The sequence below is a fragment of the Zalophus californianus genome, chromosome 13 (assembly GCF_009762305.2).
Source record: "Zalophus californianus isolate mZalCal1 chromosome 13, mZalCal1.pri.v2, whole genome shotgun sequence".
NCBI classification, from domain to species: domain Eukaryota; kingdom Metazoa; phylum Chordata; class Mammalia; order Carnivora; family Otariidae; genus Zalophus; species Zalophus californianus.
The window spans coordinates 50,413,617-50,434,797 of NC_045607.1; the positions used below are offsets into that span (position 1 = coordinate 50,413,617).

The window sequence follows — 21,181 nt, forward strand, 5'->3', positions numbered from 1 at the left end:
ATAATTATCTACAAAAATTAGTCAAGGGATACACAAAATAAAAAGATGTAAAATATGATATAAAATGTGGAGGGGGAATAAAAATGTAGTGGCTTTAGGATGTGTTTGAATTTAAGCGACAGCAAATTAATATAGACTGCTATACACCTAGGATGTTATATATGAATTCAATGGTAACTACAAATTAAAAACCTATCATGTACACACAAAAAACAAAGAGGAAGGAATCCAAGCATAACACTGAAGAATGCCATCAAACTATAAGGAAAGACAGCAGGAGAAGATGAAAGGAACAGAAAAGAACTAGAAAACCAAAATGGCAATAAGTACATACCTATCAGTTATTAAGTGTAAGGGGACTAAATGTTCCAATAGAAAGACATAGTGTGATTGAATGGATTAAAAAAAACCTATCTATATGCTGCCTACATGAGACTCACTTCAGACCAAAAAACATGGGCTGAAAGTGAAGGAATGGAAAAAGATCAGACAAAATAGACTTTAAAACAAAAAGTATAGCAAGAGACAGAGAAGGGCATTATGTAATGATAAAAGGATCAATCCAACAAGATGTGACAATTGTAAATATGTATTCACCCAACATAGGTGCATAAAAGTATATAAAACAAATATTAAAAGACAAAGGGAGAAATCGACAGTAATACAATAATAGTAGGGGACTTTAATACTCCACTTACCTCAATGGATAGATCATCCAGACTGAAAATCAACAAGGAAACAATGGCTTTGAATGACACATTAGGGCAGGTGGCCTTAACAGATATACAGAACATTCCATTCAAAAACGGGGGGGGGGGGGAAGCGGAACAAGAATGGCAGGGGAGTAGGAGACCTGGATTTCATCTGGTCTCAGAAATTCAGCTGGATAGGGATCAAACCATTCTGAACACCTACGAACTCAACAGGAGATCAAAGAAAAGAATAGCAACAACTCTCTGAACAGAAAAGCGACCACTTTCTGGAAGGTAGGATGTGGGAAGAAGTGAATCCGAGGCAATATTCGGGAGGATAGACGGCGGGGGAGGGGGCCTCTGTCGGCCGCTTCCGGCAAGTCCTAGAGCCGCGGAGCACAACATCGGAACTTTCAGAAGTCGGCTCCGCTGAGGGGCGTCGCTGCAGTGGCTAAGCGGGGGGTGGAACCTTCCCGGGACAGTGTGGCCTCAGGACCCTCGGGGTCACAGAAAGACCGCGGGTGCCTGAGTGCGGCAGAGCTCCCAGGGATCGGAGCGGGGAAGCTGGCTGCAGAGACGGAGCTGAGGCGCGGGCTCTCAGCTCGGGGTTGCCATAAACTGTGATCTGTGGCAGTCGGGCCACTGCTCCTCCAGCAGGGACCCAACAGGCGGCAGATCCGGGGAGACTCCCCTTCCTTCCCGGGGGGAGCGGCGCGGGAGCGCACCGCAGGGATCTGCTGGGTTTGGAGACTCCACATGGGGTCGGGTGCCAGACATAGAAATGCTCGGTCACAGGCCGGGTGAGCACGGAGTGCTGCCGGAGACCGGGGACATGGGAGTGACTGACTGCTTTTCTCTGGAGGCACACTGAGGAGCGGGGCCCCGAGTTCTCGCCTCCTCCAGGCAAGATTGGGAGGCCGCCATTTTCACTCTCATCCTCCAAAGCTGTACGGAAAGCTTGAAGGGAACAAAAGCTCCCAAGAGCAGATTACTTAGACCAGACCGGCAATGGCGGGGCAATTCCGCCTCCGGCAAAGACATTTGGGAACCACAGCAACAGGCCCCTCCCCCAGAAGATCAGCACGAACAGCCAGCAAGCCAAGACCAAGTTTACCGATCAATGAGAACAGCGGAACTCCAGGGCTAGGGGAATACTGCACATAGAATTCATGGCTTTTTTACCATGATTCATTAGTCTTTCAAAGTTAATTTTTTTTTACTTTTGTTTTGAATTTTTCTTTTTCCCTTTTTCAACCAATATCAATCCCTTTTTTAAAAAAACATTTTTCATTTTTAGAATATTCTATCCCTTCATAGTAGTTGCCCTTATTTTTGGCATATATACATACATATATATATATATATATATATATATATATATATATATATATATATATAGTTCTCTCTTTAAAATTTTGAGATATAGTTTCTTCTAACAGATCAAAATATACCCTAAATCTCTAGTGTATGGCTTTGTTCTAGTCTCCTGCCTGATCACATTCTCTCCCCCCCTTTTTTTAAAATCCCCTTCTTTCTTTTTTCAAACAACTTATCAATTCCTTTTATAAAATTTTTTATAAATTTCATCTTTACAGTCATATTCCAATCCCTTCATCATATCAACCCTTATTTTTGTATATATATAAGTTTTTCTTTCTTTAAAACTTTGGGAGGCACTTTCTTCTAACAGACCAAAATACTCCCAAAATCTAGTGTGTGGCACTGATCTATGTACCAGCCTGATCATATTTGATCATGTTCTGTTTTTGTTTGTTTTTATCTTTTTCTTTTTTTTTCTCTTTCTTTTTTCCTTCTTTCCTTTATTTTCCCCTGGTTTCAGGTCTTTTCTGATTTGTTTAGAATATATTTTCTGGGGACTTTGTTACCCTGTTAGCATTTTGTTCTCTCATTCATCTATTCTCCTTTGGACAAAATGAAAAGATGGAAAAAATCACCTCAACAAAAAGAACAAGAGGTAGTACTGATTGCCATGGACCTACTCAATACAGACATTAGTACCATTTCAGACCTAGAGTTCAGAATCATGATTTTAAAGATACTAGCTGGGCTTGAAAAAAGCATGGAAGTTATTAGAGAAACGCTTTCTGGAGAAATAAAAGAACTAAAATCTAACCAAGTCAAAATAAAAAAGGCTATTCATGAGGTGCAGTAACAAATGGGGGCACTAACTGCTAGGATAAATGAGGCAGAAGAGAGAATCAGCGATATAGAAGACCAAAGGATGGAAAATGAAGCTGAGAAAAAGAGAGAGAAACAACTACTGGATCACGAGGGCAGAATTCGAGAGATAAGTGATACTATAAGATATAACAACATTAGAATAATTCGGATCCCAGAAGAAGAAGAAAGAGAGAGAGGGGCAGAAGGTATACTGGAGCAAATAATGACAGAGAACTTCCCTAATGTGGGGAAGGAAACAGGCATCAAAATCCAGCAGGCACAAAGAACCCCTCTCAAATCAATAATAGGTCAACACCCTGACATCTACTAATAAAACTTACAAGTCTCAGAGACAGAGAAAATCCTGAAAGCAGCTCGGGAGAAGAGATCTGTAACCTAAAATGGTAGAAACATTAGATTGGCAACAGACCTATCCACAGAGACCTGGCAGGCTAGAAAGGACAGGCATGATATATTCACAACACTAAACGAGAAAAATAGGCAGCCAAGAATACTATATCCAGCTAGGCTGTCACTGAAAATAGAAGGAGAGATAAAAAGCTTCCAGGACACACAAAAACTAAAGGAATTTGCAAACACAAAACCAGCCCTACAAGGAATATTGAAAGGGGTCCTCTAAGCAAAGAGAGAGCCTAAAAGCAACATAGACCAGAAAGGAACACAGACAATATAGAGTAACAGTCACCTTACAGGCAATACAATGACACTAAATTCATATCTTTCAATAGTTACCCTGAACGTAAATGGGCTAAATGCCCCAATCAAAAGACACAGGCTATCAGATTGGATTAAAAAACAAGACCCATCGATATGCTGTCTGCAAGAGATTCATTTTAGACCCAAAGACACCCCCAGATTGAAAGAGAGGGGGTGGAAAACCATTTACCATGCTAATGGACACCAAAAGAAAGCTGGGGTGGCAATCCTTATATCAGACAAATTAGATTTTAAACCAAAGACTGTAGTAAGAGATGAGGAACGACACTATATCCTGCTTAAAGGGTCTATCCAACAAGAAGATCTAACAATTGTAAATATCTATGCCCCTAACATGGGAGCAGCCAGTTATATAAGGCAATTAATAACAAAAGCAAAGAAACACATCAAGAAGAATACAATAATAGTGGGGGACTTTAACACCCCCCCTCACTGAAATGGACAGATCATCTAAGCAAAAGATCAACAAGGATATAAAGACTTTAAATGACACACTGGACCAAATGGACTTCACAGACATATTCAGAATATTCCATCCCAAAGCAACAGAATACACATTCTTCTCGAGTGCCCATGGAACATTCTCCAGAATAGATCACATCCTAAGTCACAAGTCAGGTCTCAACCAGTACCAAAAGATTGGGATCATTCCCTGCATATTTTCAGACCACAGTGCTTTGAAACTAGAACTCAGTCACAAGAGGAAAGTCGGAAAGAACTCAAATACATGGAGGCTAAAAAGCATCCTACTAAAGAATGAATGGGTCAACCAGGAAATTAAAGAAGAAATAAAAAAATTCATGGAAACCAATGAAAATGAAAACACAACTGTTCAAAATCTTTGGGATGCAGCAAAGGCTGTCCTGAGAGGAAAGTATAGAGCAATACAAGCCTTTATCAAGAAACAAGAAAGGTCTCAAATACAAAACCTAACCCTACACCTAAAGGAGCTAGAGAAGAAACAGCAAATAAAGCCTAAACCCAGCAGGAGAAGAGAAATAATAAAGATCAGAGCAGAAATCAATGAAATAGAAACCAAAAGAACAGTAGAACAGATCAATGAAACTAGGAGCTGGTTCTTTGAAAGAATTAACAAGATTGATAAACCCCTGGCCAGACTTATCAAAAAGAAATGACTCAAATCAACAAAATCATGAATGAAAGAGGAGAGATCACAACCAACACAAAAGAAATACAATTAGAAGAACATATTATGAGCAACTCTATGCCAGCATATTAGATAATCTGGAAGAAATGGATGCATTCCTAGAGATGTATAAACTGCCAAAACTGAACCAGGAAGAAATAGAAAACCTGATCAGACCGATAACCACTAAGGCAATTGAAGCAGTCATCAAAAATCTCCCAACAAACAAAAGCCCAGGGCCAGATGGCTTCCCAGGGGAATTCTACCGAACATTTCAAGAAGAATTAATACCTATTCTTCTGAAACTGTTCCAGAAAATATTAGTATATGTGCTGCCGAAGAGAGCACACTGTTCCAGAAAATAGAAATGGAAGGAAAAGTTCCAAACTCGTTTTATGAGGCCACCATTACCTTGATCCCCAAACCGAAGACCCCATCAAAAAGGAGAATTACAGACCAATATCCTTGATGAACCTGGATGCAAAATTCTCACCAAAATACCAGCCAATAGGATCCAACAGTACATTAAAAGGATTATTCACCACGACCAAGTGGGATTTATCCCTGGGCTGCAAGGTTGGTTCAACATCCACAAATCAATCAACGTGATATAATATATTAACAAAAGAAAGAACAAGAATCATATGATCCTCTCCACAGACGCAGAAAAAGCATTTGACAAAGTACAGCATCCTTTCTTGACCAAAACTCTTCAGACTATAGGGAGAGAGGGTACATACCTCAATATCATAAAAGCCATCTATGAAAAAGCTACAGCTAAGGTCATTCTCAATGGGGAAAAGCTGAGAGCTTTCCCCACCAAGGTCAGGAACGCGGCAGGGATGTCCACTCTCACCACTGCTATTCAACATAGTATTAGAAGTTCTAGCCACAGCAATCAGACAACAAAAAGAAATCAAAGGCATCCAAATCGGCAAAGAAGAAGTCAAACTCTCACTCTCTGCAGATGATATGATACTTTATGTGGAAAACCCCAAAGACTCCACCCCAAAACTGCTAGAACTCATACAGGAATTCAGTAAAGTGGCAGGATATAAAGTCAATGCACAGAAATCAGTGGCATTCCTATACACCAACAACAAGACAGAAGAAAGAGAAATTAAGGAGTCGATTCCATTTACAATTGCACCCAAAACCATAAGATACCTAGGAATAAATCTAACCAAAGAGGCAAGGGATCTGTACTCAGAAAACTATAAAATACTCATGAAAGAAATTGAGGAAGACACAAAGAAATGGAAAAACGTTCCATGCTCATGGATTGGAAGAACAAATATTGTGAAGATGTCAATGCTACCTAGAGCAATCTACACATTCAGTGCAATCCCCATCAAAATACCATCCACTTTTTTCAACGAAATGGAACAAATAATCCTAAAATTTGTATGGAACCAGAAAAGACCCCGAATAGCCAGAGGAATGTTGAAAAAGAAAAGCAAAGCTGGCGGCATCACAATTCCGGACTTCCAGCTCTATTACAAAGCTGTCATCATCAAGACAGTATGGTACTGGCACAAAAATAGACACCTAGATCAACAGAACAGAATAGAGAGCCCAGAAATGGACCCTCAACTCTATGGTCAACTCATCTTCGACAAAGCAGGAAGGAATGTCCAAAGGAAAAAAGACAGTCTCTTCAACAAATGGTGTTGGGAAAATTGGACAGCCACATGCAGAAGAATGAAACTGGACCATTTCCTTACACCACACACAAAAAGAGACTCCAAATGGTTGAAAGACCTAAATGTGAGACAGGAGTCCATCAACATCATAAAGGAGAACACAGGCAGCAACCTCTTCGACCTCAGCTGCAGCAACTTCTTCCTAGAAACATCGCCAAAGGCAAGGGAAGCCAGGGCAAAAATGAACTATTGGGATTTCATCAAGATAAAAAGCTTTTGCACAGCAAAAGAAACAGTCCACAAAACCAAAGGACAAGCGACAGAATGGGAGAAGATATTTGCAAATGACCTATCAGATAAAGGGCTAGTATCCAAAATCTATAAAGAACTTATCCAACTCAACACCCAAAGAACTAATAATCCAATCAAGAAATGGGCAGAAGACAGGAACAGACATTTTTCCAAAGAAGACATCCAAATGGCCAACAGACACATGAAAAAGTGCTCAACATCGCTCGGCATCAGGGAAATCCAAATCAAAACCTCAATGAGATACCACCTCACACCAGTCAGAATGGCTAAAATTAACAAGTCAGGAAAGGACAGATGTTGGTGGGGATGCGGAGAAAGGGGAACCCTCCTACACTGCTGGTGGGAATGCAAGCTGGTACAACCACTCTGGAAAACAGTATGGAGGTTCCTCAAACAGTTGAAAATAAAGCTACCATACGATCCAGCAATTGCACTACTGGGTATTTACCTCAAAGATACAAATGTAGGGATCTGAAGGGGTATGTGCACCCCAATGTTTATAGCAGCAATGTCCACAATAGCCTAACTGTGGAAAGAGCCAAGATGTCCATCAACAGATGAATGGTTAAAGAAGAAGTGGTATATATACACAATGGAATATTATGCAGCCATCAAAAGGAATGAGATCTTGCCATTTGCAACGACGTGGATGGAACTGGAGGGTGTTATGCTGAGTGAAATAAGTCAATCAGAGAAAGACATGTATCATATGACCTCAAAGATATGAGGAATTCTTAATCTCAGGAAACAAACTGAGGGTTGCTGGAGTGGTGGGGGGTGGGAGGGATGGGGTGGCTGAGTGATAGAAATTGGGGAGGGTATGTGCCATGGTGAGGTCTGTGAATTGTGCAGGACTGTTGAATCACAGATCTGTACCTCTGAAACAATGCAATATATGTTAAGAAAAAAAAAAGAAGATAGCAGGAGGGTAAGAATGAAGGGGGGGAAATTGGAAGGTGAGATGAAGCATGAGAGACTTAGGGACTCTGAAAAACGAACTGAGGGTTCTAGAGGGGAGGAGGGTGGGGGGATGGGTTAGCCTGGTGATGGATAGTAAAGAGGGCACGTTCTGCATGGAGCACTGGGTGTTATGAATAAACAATGAATCATGGAACACTATATCAAAAACTGATGTAATATATGGTGATTAACATAACAATAAAAAATTTAAAGTAAAAAACAAAAACAAAAAAGAATACACATTGTTTTCAAGTGCCCATGGAACATTCTCTAGGACAGATCATATGTTAGGGCACAAAACAAGTCTCTGTAGGTTTAATAAAATTCAAATCCTATCAAGCATCTTTTCCAATCACAATGGCATGAAATTAGAATTCAATTACAATAAAAAAATGGAAAAACAAAGACATGAAGGCTAAACAACATGCTACTAAACATCCACTAGGTCAATGAATAAAGAGGAAAATCAAACAAAAATAAAACAACAATCAAGGAGGTGAATGAAAATGGAAACACAATAGTCCAAAATCTCTGGGACACAGAATATGTAGTTCTAAGAGAAAGTTTATAGTAATATAGGCCTATCATAAGAAACAAGAAAAATCTCAATCTAACCTTATACCTAAGGAAACTGGGCTTTGTTCTTTTTCCAAAGTTAGTAGAAATAAGGATATAATAAGGATTAGAGTGGAAATTTTTTAAAAAAAGAAGAAAAGGTCAACAAAAGCAAGAGCTGGTTCTTTGAAAAGATAAATGATAAACTTTTACTCAGAGTCATCAAGAAATAAAAGGACTAAAAATTAGAAAAAATGGAGAAACTGACACTACAGAAATACAAAGAATTGTAAAGAGAATACTATGAAAAATTAGATGCCAACAAACCTAGAAGAAATGGGTAAATTCCCAAAAATATAGTCTTCCAAAACTGTATCAGGAAGAAATATAAAATCTTAACAGACCAATTACTAGTAATGAAATTGAATCTGGTAATCAAAAATTCTCAACAAAAAAAATTCTACCCAACTTCAAAGAATACCTAGTCTTTTCAAATTATTTAAAAAAATACTAGAAGAAAAAGGAAAGCTTTCACACTTATTCTACAAGGCCAACATTACTCTGACACCAAAACCAGACAAAAGACAGTACAAAAAAAGAAAACTACAGGCCAACATTCCTGGGGAACATAGATGAAAAAAACGCTCAAAATATTAGGAAACAAAATTTAAAACTGTATTAAAAAAAAGATCATTCACCACAGTCGAGAGGGATTTATTCCAGAGAAGCAAGGGCCGTTCAATATTTGCAAATCACCAATGTGATACATCACAAAACCTTATGATAATCTCAATAGATGCAGGAAAAACATTTCACAAAATACAATATCCATGCATAATAAAAACTCTCAACAAAGTGGGTTTAGAAGGAACATACGGAATGTACTTCAACATAATAAAGGGCATGTATGGAAAACCCACAGTTAACGTCATCCTCGATGGTGAAAAACTGAAAGCTTTCCCTCTAAGATAAGGAACAAGACAAAGATGTCCACTCTCATCACTTTTATTCAACCTAGCACTGGAAGGCTTAGCTGCAGCAATCAGAGAAGAAAAAGAAATAAAAGGAATCTAAATTGGTAAAGAAGAAAGAAAACTCTTCACAGATGACATATAATACCATCTATAGAAAATCCTGAAGATGCTACCAAAAACTATTAGAATAAATTCATAAAGTTTCAGGATACAAAATTAATACACAGAAATTGGTTGCTTTTCTATACACTGATAAAGTAGCAGAAAGAAAAATTAAGAAAACAATACCATTTACAATTTCACCAAAAAAAAAAAATCTAGGAATAAATTTAACCAATGAAGTTAAGACCTGTACTCTAAAAACTAAGACTTTGATGAAAGAAACTGAAGATAACGTAACAACTGGAAAGGTATACTATGCTCACAGATTGAGAGAATATTGTTGAAATATCCATAGTACCCAAAGCAATCTACCTATTAAATATAATCCCCATAAAAATATCAATAGCATTTTCCAAAAAAATAGAATATTCCTAAAATTTGTATGGAACCGAAAAAGACATTGGATATCCAAAGCAATCTTGAGAGAGAAGAACAAAGCTGGAGGTATCACAATTCCTGATTTTAAGATATGCTACAAAGCTATAATAATCAAAGCAGTATGGCACTGGCACAAAAGTAGACATAAAGATCAATGGAACAGATAGAAAGGCTAGGAATAAACCCACACCTATATGGTCAATTTTCAACAAAGGATACAACAATATACAATGGGGGAAAAGATGTTTTTTTCAATGAAGGCTGCTGGAAAAAGTGGACAGCTTTTCCACTTTTGGAATGAAATTGCAAAAGAATGAAACTGGGCCACTTTCTTATATCATACACAAAAATTAACTCAAAATGGATTAAAGGCCTACATTTGAGACTGGAAACTATAAAACTCCTTAAAGAAAACAGGCATAAATCTCTTGGACATCCACCTTAGGAAGATATTTATAAATATGTATCCTTAGTCAAGAGAAAGGAAAGCAAAAATAAATGATTGAGGTTACACCAAAATAAAAAGCTTTTACACAGTCAAGGAAACCATCAACAAAAAGGCAACCTAGTGAATGGGAGAAGACATTTGCAAATAATATATCCAATAAGGGGTTAATATAAAAAATAACAGAGGATATTACGCTATGTGAAACAAGTGAGACAGAGAAAGACAGATAGCATATGATTTGACTTAAATGTGGAATCTGAAAAACAAACCAAACCAAACAAAAGCCAGACATTTAAATACAGAGAACTGTTGATAGCCAAAGGGGAGGTGAGTGGGGTGATGGGCAAAATAGATGAAAGGGATTAAGAAGTACAAACTTTCAGTTATAAAACACAAATCATGGAGATGAAAAGTACATCATAAAGGAATACAATCAATAATATTGTAATGTATGGTGACAACTGGTGACTGCACTTATTGTGGTGAACATTGAGTAGTGTATAGAATTGTGGGATCACTATGTTGTACACCTGAAACTAATATAACATTGTATGTCACTATACTTGAATAATAAAAAATAAAATAGCAAAAAAAGTAGGCATAGAGGGAATGTACCTCAACAAAATAATTCCTATGACAAGCCCATAGGTAACATATTCAAAGGTGAAAAGCTGAATGCCTTTCCTCCAAGATCAGAAACGAGACAAGGATGCCCACTTTTGTTACTTTTACTCAATATAGTATAGGCAGTCCTAGTCAGAGCAATTAGTCAAGAGAAAGAAATAAAAGGCATCCAAATTAGAAAGGAAGAAGTAAAACTGTCACTATACGTGCAGATGACATTTTATATAGAAAACCTTAAAGAGCCCCCAAAACCATTTAGAACAAACCAATCAGTGAAATTGTAGGATATACAATCAATAAAAAAAGTCTATTGTATTTCTAGACTAATAACAAATTCAGAGAAATTAAAATAATCCCATTTATAATTGTATCAAAAAGAAATATCTGGAATAAATTTAGTCAAGGAGGTAAAAGACCTGTAAACTGAAAACTATGACACGAGTGAAAGAAACTGAAGAAGATGCAAGTAGACATTCTGTGTTCATGGACTGGATGAATCAATACTGTTAAAATGTTCATACTACTCAAAACAATCTACACATTAAATGCAATTCCTGTCAAAATTCCAATGACATTTTTCACAGAAATAGAAAAATTAATCTTAAAATGTTTATGTAACCACAAAAGACCCCGAATAGCCAAAGCAATCTTGAGAGAGAACACAAAAGCTGGAGGCATCATGCTCCCTGCTTACAAACTATTAAAAAGTTATAGTAATCAAAACAGTATGGTTTGGCATAAAACCAGACACACAGGTCAATGGAACAGAATAGAGAGCCCAGAATTAGACCCACACATATATAGTTAATTAATTTATGACAAAGGAGCCACGAATATACAAGGGAGGAAGGACAGTCTCTTCAATAAATGGTGCTGGGAAAACTAGATAGCCAGATACAAAACAATGAAATTGGACTGCTCTTACAGCATACGGAAAATTCCACTCAAAATGGATTAAAGACTTGAACATAATTTTTGAAATCACAGAAATCCAAGAACACATAGGCAGTAAGCTCTTTGACATCATTCTTGGCAATTATATTTTGAATCTGACAGGAAAAGCAAAGGCATCATAAGCAAAAGTAAACAAGTGGGACTACACCGGCAAAGGAAACCATCAACAAAATGAGAAGGCAACCTACTGAATGGGAGAAGCTATTTGCAAATCATATAAGGGGTTAATATCCAAAATACATAAAGAACTTTTACAACTCAATAGGAGAAAACCAAACAATGCAATTTTAAAAAGGCAGAGGATCTGAAGAGACATTTTCCCCAAGAAGACATACAGATGGTCAACAGGTGCATGAAAATGTGCTCAAGGTTACCAAGCATCGGTGAAATACAAATCAAAACCACAATGGGATATCACCTCATTCCTGTTAGAATAGCCACTACCAAAAAGACAAGAAATAAATGTTGGTGAGGATGTGGAGAAAAGGGAACCATTATGCACTGCTGGTGAGAATGTAAATTGGTGCAGCCACTATAAAAACCAGTATGTAGGTTCCTCAAAAATTTAAAATAGAACTACCATATCAACCAGCAATTCTATTTCTGGGTATTGATTAAAAAAAAATGAAAACACTAACTTGAAAGGATATATGACCCTCATGTTCATTGCAGCATTATTTACAACAGTCAAGATATGGAACAACCTAAGTATCCATCAGTGGATGAATGGATAAAGGAAATGTGGTGTGTACACACACACACAGGAATATTATTTAGCCATAAAAAAGAATGACATCTTTCCATTAGTGATGACATGTATAGACCTTGAGGGCACAAAAGTCAAATAAGGCAGACAGACAAATACTGTGTAATTTCATATATGAAATTTAAACAACAACAGCCCCTCCCTGCAAACCATAATAAATGCAGAGAATAGACTTGGTTGCCAGAGGTGGGGGGTGGGGGTAGGTGAAATATGTGGAAAGGGTCAAAACGTGCAAACTTCCAGTTATGAAATAAACATGTCCTGGAGATGCAAGGTACAGCATGGTGACTATAGTCAATACTGTATTGTATATCTTAAAGTTGCTGAGAATCGATCTTAAAATCACAAGAAAAAGTTTTTTTCTAAGTATGTATGGTGATGGATGTTAGATTTATTGTGATCATTTTGCAATGTATACAAATATCAAATCATGTTATACCCCTGAAATTAATATAATGGGTATATGTCAATTATACCTCAATAAAAAAATTCATTACTAAGGCTCTGCTCCAGACCTGCCATATCAGAATTTGCATTTTTAACAAGATCCACAAGTGATTCACATTAAAGCTTGAGACATACTTGCCTAGAGGGTTTTAGAAGAAAGAAGGGGATGAGAGTGTTGTTTGAAGGCAAGAAAGGGGGGAAGGACCTTTTTTCTCTCTTTTAGAAAAAGTAATCACTGAGAATGATCAACGTGCACAATGTATGTCCCCTTTAGTGACCTCAATGATACAATGCAGAAACATCTCCCGTGTGAAGCCAGGTCTGTTCCTAATTGTAATTTCACAAACTGCCAGTAAGCCTTGAGGGCCTAGAAGCAGAGCTGCCTTGGGCAGAATGAAAGCTAGCAGAAGTGGGCTTTTCCAGGTAAGAGCAAGATGATATCCCCCAGGCATCAGAGCAAAAGGGAGCTCATGCCTCTTTGATTATGAAGCACATACATTAGGTCACTGGAAATGAGGGGGGTTGGTAAAGGTGCCAAAAAGGAGCCTCAGGCCGAGTGTGTTGATTGGCTGGTGTTGAGCATTATCCCTGGACTCACCTGGGACACAAATGGCTTATGGATTGCAAGTGAATTCTGTGGCCAGATTTCCTCCAAATAACATTTGATCTTCATTAGAGATGGCCACAGTATATTAACTTAATGGGAAATTCCAAGTGACTGTTTTTCAAAGAACACACCTCGGGGTGGGGACGGAGGAACATGAATGCAGTAATATGTAGACAGCCAGTTCCAACATGTTTCGAGTTGCTAGCTGCCCAAGACATTCCGTCATATTAGTTTGTACAGTTACAAAGAATTAAGAGCCTTGTGGTAGTTTTGGGCTGTCCCAGCAGGCCAAGCTTAATGGCATGTTTCAGAAACCAACCAATCACAAACCATGCCTGACCAATCAGAATGGTTAGCCTAGCAATTAGTGCCAGCCTCTGACAAACAACAGATGTCACCACACCGTTGGTGGGGTGGGTACTAGCTGTTTATCAGCCCTGGCAGACAGCTCTTAGATGCTAAGTAGGTCCCCAGTAGGTTCTGAACACAGACTTTGAAGGGAACCGTGCATACGCCATTACGTCACTTCCCCCAAGCACCACACTGGATTGTTTTTTTAGTGCCAACAACATTCTAAAACAGAGAAGGGGTCAGATGAGTAGGAAAACTCTCTCTCTCTCTCTAAACAGCCTATGTACCTGCAGTGGGGAAAGCCTAGGCCTCTAGTTACAATGCAAATTCCTGACTGGTGCTCAGTCCCACCGGCCCAGAAATAATGTGAGATCAATGGTATGGTGACTATTGGCACCTCCCATCCTTCTGAGGCTGCTTCCGTCATGGCATAGTGTCCATCATTGCTCAGGTTTGTTCTTCCCATAGAGAATCTTCAGTCTGTGTAAATTTTTTTAAGTCATAACTAACCATAAAATTTCCTTTTCAAATGGACAGAGTCCTGTGGTTCCTTCCTATATCCAAAAGAGGCCCCATCCCTACTGGGGTCCTATGTGCCCCCATTTCTGCTGTGTGTTGAGCGAACCTGGGACTTTTTTGGCCATCCTCTGGCTGAGAATTGAGAAAGGAGTTGGTGGTTTCAAAGTGATCCAGCTAGGCTTCAACTCTTCTTGGCTCCGAAGAGTGGTTCTCTATGCTGGCTGCATACCAGAATCTCCCGTGTAGTTTCAAAAATTGCCCATGCTCCGATCCCACCCCTGAGCAACTGACTTAGTATCTCAGGGAGATGCAGCCTGGACATTGGTCTTTTAAAGAAGTTTCTCCAATTTCTAGCCCATTTGAGAACCCCTGGCCCAAAACAACCCTGCACCCCCCAGATGGATCTCATCAGAGCTTTAAATCATCAGCCATAGGACAGCCTGTGGAAAGAGGTGGCCTTACAGAAAATGAGTCTGAAGAAGGGGTTGCTGAAGATTCGCTAATAATCTCAGAAAGGGATGAGCTTGGTCGGGAGGGAAATCAATAGGGAAAGTGTAATGGCTGTGGGAACGTACGTTCGTGTTAGAGAAGAAGCATCAGAAACTCTAAGCTTTTGGAAGGACACTGGGCAGGTGAGTTGATTGACAGACAGGATGTGAAAGGTCTGACATCACAGAAGATGTGGCAGTGGTGGACTTTTACTTTCTACTGTAGCAGGGTCGGCACCTTTAGATTTATCTTTCAGATAAAATCCTCTCACCTGGCCCCAGCTGGAGAAGGCCCACTCCACGCAGAGCTGTTGGTTACAGGCCTGGGTGTCTACTGGCCGTTTGGCGAGCTGTGTACACAGATCATTGGACACAGGGGTGGAGATCCCAGAGGCTTTCAGCTTCTGGCAGGTCACCCGGCGGGTCTGGACGCCTCCCCCACAGCTCCGGGTACAGGCCGACCAGGAGGTCACCATCCACCTGGGGAGAGGAAGAGCAAAGGGTCAGGCTTGGGCAGAGGAATGATGTCATATATTCTCAGAAAAAGAGCCTGGACATCCCCTTATTCTCACCACACAGCTACTAATCTCAGGGCATGGTAGACATGGAGTGGAAGGCTGAAAATGGTCCCCCAAAAGATATCTACATCAGATCCCCAGAAGCTGGGAACGTTACCATATTTGGACAAAGGGGCTTTGCAGATATAATTAAGGACTTTGAGATGTGATTATCCTACATTATCTGCCTTCACAAATGTCCTTAGAAGAGAAAGAGAGATTATCAGGAGGAGACAGTGTTACCACCGAGGCAGAGGCTGGAGTGATGTGGCCACGAGCTGAGGGATGCCTGGAGCCAACAGAAGGTGGCAAGGCTTGAGAAAGTTGCAAGGGGTGCAGCCCTGCTGACATCTTGATTGTGGATTTCTGGCCTTCCAAACTGTGAGAAAATAAATGTCTATTCTTTTCAGCCACCATGTTTGTGGTAATTTGCAGCCACAGAAAACAAATACCCTTTGGAAACTGACTGCAAAGGTGCATCTTGAAAGAGTGGTCTGAACATCACTTGTCTCACTCGTGACACTGGCCCCCAAAGCCGCGAGCCTGCGGAGGGAACACTCTGGGAAGACAGTCCTTTAGCTAGTTATGCTGCACTGTGGTTCTGGGACTTCCTGAACCGTCCAAGTGCATGGCAGAAGGGGGACAGTCTCCTAGGGAAGTCAGATCCAAACTGTGTCTCTGGCTCTCCCTTGAGTCAGTGTTTTGTCTGCTAGTACTCATTCTCTCTTCTACCTTCCTTAACCCATGTCTCACTGGATTTTGTTGAATCCCTGAGAAATAGGCAAAGTTCCTTCTGCCTTTGTGGAGTAGTTTCCCATGAGTCACAGCGCATAGGCCTTACACCTCCTCGAGGGCTGCATATGTGGAGAATGTCCTTTCTCAGAATGTTAGGTTCTGGCTACAATTTGGATCGTCAGAAGTGAGACTGAGCAGGACTGCACAAATGTCTTCTCTCATAAAGCCAAGCTGGAATTTGGGGAACACGCTGGAATCCTTGGTCCAGATACAAACCCATAGGGGCTCTGTGTGAATGTTTGCACTGTGGGCTAGTTCTCAAAGAGAAGGGGAAAGGGGGACAGTTTGGGGGAAACAGAAAAGCCTTGGGGTGTTCCAGCCATCTTATTCAATCTAGGGAAAAAGACCATTCTTGGGTTTTAATGCCTGAGACAAAGTTTATCTAAATGAAATGGCGGGAACGGTCACTTGGGTCAAAGCAGGACTCCCCAGCCCTGTTCAGAGACAACCAGGACGATCCTTGTTTGTGTTCAGAGAAGGCTGCTGAGGTGCCCGAGAAGCCTGGCAGGGAAACCAGTCAAAGGAGAGGCAAGTAGCAGAGACAGGGAGCAAATTCCTTTTGAATCTGGATCTGTGACTTATTTAGTTTGATGGAACCCCCCCTGATCCATTGGCCCTGGAGAGAGATGACTGTGTGCAGATCTCCAACCCCCAGGAGCAGAGCCACTTAGGAAGCAGGCACGAGGTGGTGTAAAGCTCCTGGGGGCACTGAAACCCAAGCCGACATGGCCATTATTTCATCTGCAGAAGTAAATGAGCCTGATTGACTCTGACCATCACCGCAGCAAATCAAAAAGTCCTTGGCACGTCCGAAACTTGGTCTTCATTTCAAATAGCTTGGTGAGGGCAGTCTTCCAGCCCCTTATATCCCCGGTGAATGTCAGGCCTGCATTTCAATCAACTTTTATTTCCAAATATACATTTCAGCAATTTTTCAGGAGCTGGGGTGGGGGGTTTGAGAAAGGCGAGGTATGGCTATGTTACAGTTCAGGAAGGGTATAAAAGGACATTAATCATTCCCATGGAAACCTTCCCGTCAGCAAGTCAAACTGCTGATATTAATGAGCATGTTTCATATTTCATTGAGTCTCTCCTGGTTTCAGCTGCTCCTTGTGACTCAGCTGGCAAAACACAAAGCGGGTGCCTGAGCAGTGCATGAAAGTCCCACAGACAGGTAGGAAGGGGGCATCGTGAGGCCCAGCCAAGTCCCCCCAGGCTCAGGATGCCATGCTGGTGCCACCTCTGAGCCCATCCATTATCCCTTTAGCGACTGCCTACAAACTGAGGGAAGGGTGCTCTGTGGGCTTCTCAAAGCTGTAAGGAGCAGAGACGGTGGGTGTCATTCTGGGGCCAGAGGCAGAGAACGTATATCCAACATGGAGGCAACTATAGAAAATGAAGATTTGTTTTGACTTCCTCAGGATGCAACCCCCTTCGAAGAAAAGAAGAGGGTAAGATTTCCTCACCTAAACTAGAGTACCCATTAGCATGGTTTCTGAAGTTAGAAGAAAGGGAGGAGCTGCGGTCGAGGCCAGTAACCCCTATCCCCTCAACACCTTAACTGCAAACACAGTTACCCTTTTACTAGCAAACTAGAGAGCTTCCTTCCTTCCTTCCTTCCTTCCTCTCTCTCTCTCTTCTTCCTTCCTTCCCTTTCCTTTCTTTTTTCTTTTTCTTAAAGATTTATTTATTTGACAGAGAGAGAGAGAGAGAGAGCACAAGTAGGGAGAGCAGCAGGGAGAGGGAGAGGGAGAAGGAGAAGCAGGCTCCCCACTGAGCGGGGAGCCCGACGCAGGACTCGATCCCAGGATCCTGGGATCATGATTGAAGCTGAAGGCAGACACCCAATGACTGAGTCACCCAGGCACCCCTAGGGAGCAAATTTCTTTTTTTTTTTTGGTTATGTGTTTTTTGCTTTATTTAAAAAAAAAACGACTATTCCATTCTACAGAATAAGATTTACACTCAGGCAAAATCGAACTGTGGGCAGAGTACAGGGGCCAATGTTAACTCTGGGAAATCCTGCTGGGATCTCAGGAATAAAAACTATATTAAAATTTTAGTTTAAATGTACTGATTCTTGGTGTGACAATCGGCTCACTTACCTACAATTTCCACATTCATTTAGCATGAGTGCCCACAGATAAGGCTTGTTTTGACAACAACCTGACCAATCAGGTGGAGTTTCAGAGCTGTATTTTTAAGAAGTAACTCAATCCAAATCTGATAATGACTGAAACAATTCATATCCTTTTATTCTCATTTGAACTCCACCGGAGTCGGGGATGAAGTGTCTTCTATTCCGAGAATGAAGTCTTCAGGTAAAGTCTCAGGTGCTATCTGTGCTAACTGGTCATCATAAGAACGCAGGGTCCATAATTTCTCTAATTCATAGGTTTCTCTGGTTTCTGGAAGCATCAAGTGAATCACCATGCTGCCAAAGTCCACGCAGAGCCAGTCATCAGTGTCCTTCCCTTCAATCTTAACATGAGGCTCACTTGTACATTTCAGGTATTTATACATTTTCACAATGTAGTAGGCCATCGCATGCAAGTGTCGGGTGGAAGTTCCGCTACCAATCACAAAGTAATCTGTATATTTCAGTTCTGGAGGAACCTTGATCACACAAATGTCTTTTGCATTTTCTTGCCTCAGAAGTGAAACCAGCATATCGATGTCAAACTTGGGACCAGTATGATCTGCTGTGCCTGAATCCGGGCGCCCCTGGCCGGCTGCCCTCTCCTCCAGGCCCGGTCCGCCATGCAGACCGCGCGCGCGGTCCGGTGTCAGGCAGGCCAGACCCAGCGCCGGTCCCGCCTTAAGCCGCCCCGCAGCCAGCAGCCCAAGCCGCGGCCCGGGGCCCACCGAGGGCCCCGCTCCCGGGAATAGGGCCCCACGCCACAGCAGCGACACGAGCCGCCACGCCACACAGCCTCCGGAGCCCATCGGCTTCGGGAGCAAATTTCTTATTGCAGGATGTCAGTGAGCTCTGGCTAGGGCCTGGGATGTTCCTGCTCCCTGAACAGACCTTCTCAGGCACTTGGGATGCCCCAGGCAGTCCCCAGCCCGCTGAGTGGTGAGGGAACAAACTGCCGAGGGAGGAGGCCCATTCTGAGGGATATTTTCTGCAGGGTGGAGAGGCCTGGCAAGTCGGGGCCTATAGAAAAGAACAGTGCCTTGGATGGCAGGCCCCCTTGCCCGCATTCCCTGTCTCTCCCTACGCAGTACTGGACAGAGGCTAGCCACCGACTTGACTAAAAGTCAGGGCCCAGCGTGGGGGTCGGGAGGCCTGAGCCAGTGCCTGCCACACTCACCGAGAAGGACAGTCTCTCCGGTTGCAGGCGACGGGCTGCACAGCAGGGCGCACCTTCCCTGCACAGTGAGTGGGGTTGACCTCTGTGCTGTTCAAGAGACACCTCAGGCGGGGCTGCTGAATGCCCCTGTTACCACAGGAGGCTGAGCAGGCTGCCAGTCTGTCCACAGACCACCAGTAATCTGTCACAGGAAGAGAATCAGAGGTGAAAAGAGGCTTGCATGCATTAGTGCCCATGCTCTGTGGGCACGAAGAGCTCTAGAGAATGACACTCTGTCCTTCAGTGGGCTCCCTTCCCAACTTAGGTAGCCAAGTGGCATGGTGTCTAGGAGCCTCAGTTGGCTTATCCATGAAGTGAGTACAAGACCCCTACCTTGCAAAGTTACTGTGAGGACTGGATATCATGAAAGCAAAGGGCGGAGCCCGGTGACTGGCACATACAGCGTACTTAACCAGTGGCTGTAGTCCTTATTTCTAAATGCACTTCCAAAGTACTTTTTCTTCCTAGTGGGTCACCAGAAAGTGACTTTCTTTTTCAACAAAGATACAAAAATATTGGAGATACTTAACAGTCACATTTGTACGTGCACATTTGAGCTGAACTTTGGAAATGTCACCGAAAAAACAGCCTACCCAGAGAGCACTCATTTACATGTGACAATGACGTCAGGAAGAAATTCAATTTCTGTGGATTTTCTGTTTGGGGGTCTGGGACTCACTGGGAGGAAAGCTGTTAAAAATAACTGTGGGCTGGTAAACTGTGAGTGCTCATTTGCAAGGTTGTATATTACAAATCTTGCAGATAGGCACTGGCTTCTGGTTTTCAGCAGAGAATGGCGGGTTGGCAAGAAAATGGAACATTTACTTTCCTGTCCAGAAAGCCAAATGGCAGGGGAGGATGTTTAAGGGGGAAAACCCATTTGCTCCCCCCTCGTGTGCTACAGTGGCACAAAATTCTCTCCCTTCCCGCAGAATCCCCCATTTTAGAATGCATGAAATAGAATTTTGTTTTCCCTAAAAATAGTCACCCATGGGCCACAGGTAGAAATAGCCTAAGGAAAACTTGAAAGCCTCACTCAGTTTCTATAACAAGGCCCAGTTTGGGTTTGTTTCCCACTGTTTTGGGTTCATTCACGATCTTTTCTTGGTGTAGCTAAAGCCAGGCCTCTCCCAAGGGCTTTCTGTCCTGCCTGTGTTCCCGGAAGGTTAATGCACAAACCACAGAGAATGCCGGCAAAACGCTTAGCACATGACTGCAGCTGAAGACTCTTTAGCACGATAAGTAGGTACTGGCACCAGCCTGACTCTCCAGGAGAGAAGGCAATTGCCAAGCAGTTCGGATCAAGAGGTATTTTTTTTTTTTTTTTTTTAACCAAACCAACAGAGAAAACTTGCATTAGTTTAACAGGCTACTTTGCACGCATGCATGCGTGTGCTTGCATGCATGTAGGGGTGTGTGTGTGTGTGTGTGTGTATGTGAATGTGTGATTCTTATTAGTTAAGCAAGCATAAATTCTTGGCTTTGCTATATCATCATGTTTCCTCGGTCCTTAGCGGCAGCAACATGATG

At 41.7% G+C, this 21,181-nt stretch overlaps 2 protein-coding genes across 2 annotated transcripts in view; both read right to left on the reverse strand.

The window, feature by feature from the left end:
* The window catches only part of ADAMTSL1 (ADAMTS like 1), a 406,966-nt gene that overhangs the window by 17,133 nt on the left and 368,652 nt on the right, over positions 1-21,181 (reverse strand). Inside the window, exons 25-26 of the mRNA XM_027616409.2 lie at positions 19,613-19,793; positions 15,219-15,426 (exon numbers count right to left, since the gene is read on the reverse strand). Coding sequence (XP_027472210.1) covers positions 15,219-15,426; positions 19,613-19,793 — 389 coding nt within the window. The remainder of the gene's footprint in view (positions 1-15,218; positions 15,427-19,612; positions 19,794-21,181) is intronic.
* On the reverse strand, positions 18,529-19,247 carry LOC113934847 (mitochondrial assembly of ribosomal large subunit protein 1-like). Its single transcript, XM_027616410.1, has one exon. The coding sequence runs from the start codon at positions 19,242-19,244 to the stop codon at positions 18,558-18,560; it is 687 nt and encodes a 228-aa protein (XP_027472211.1). The 5' UTR covers positions 19,245-19,247; the 3' UTR covers positions 18,529-18,557.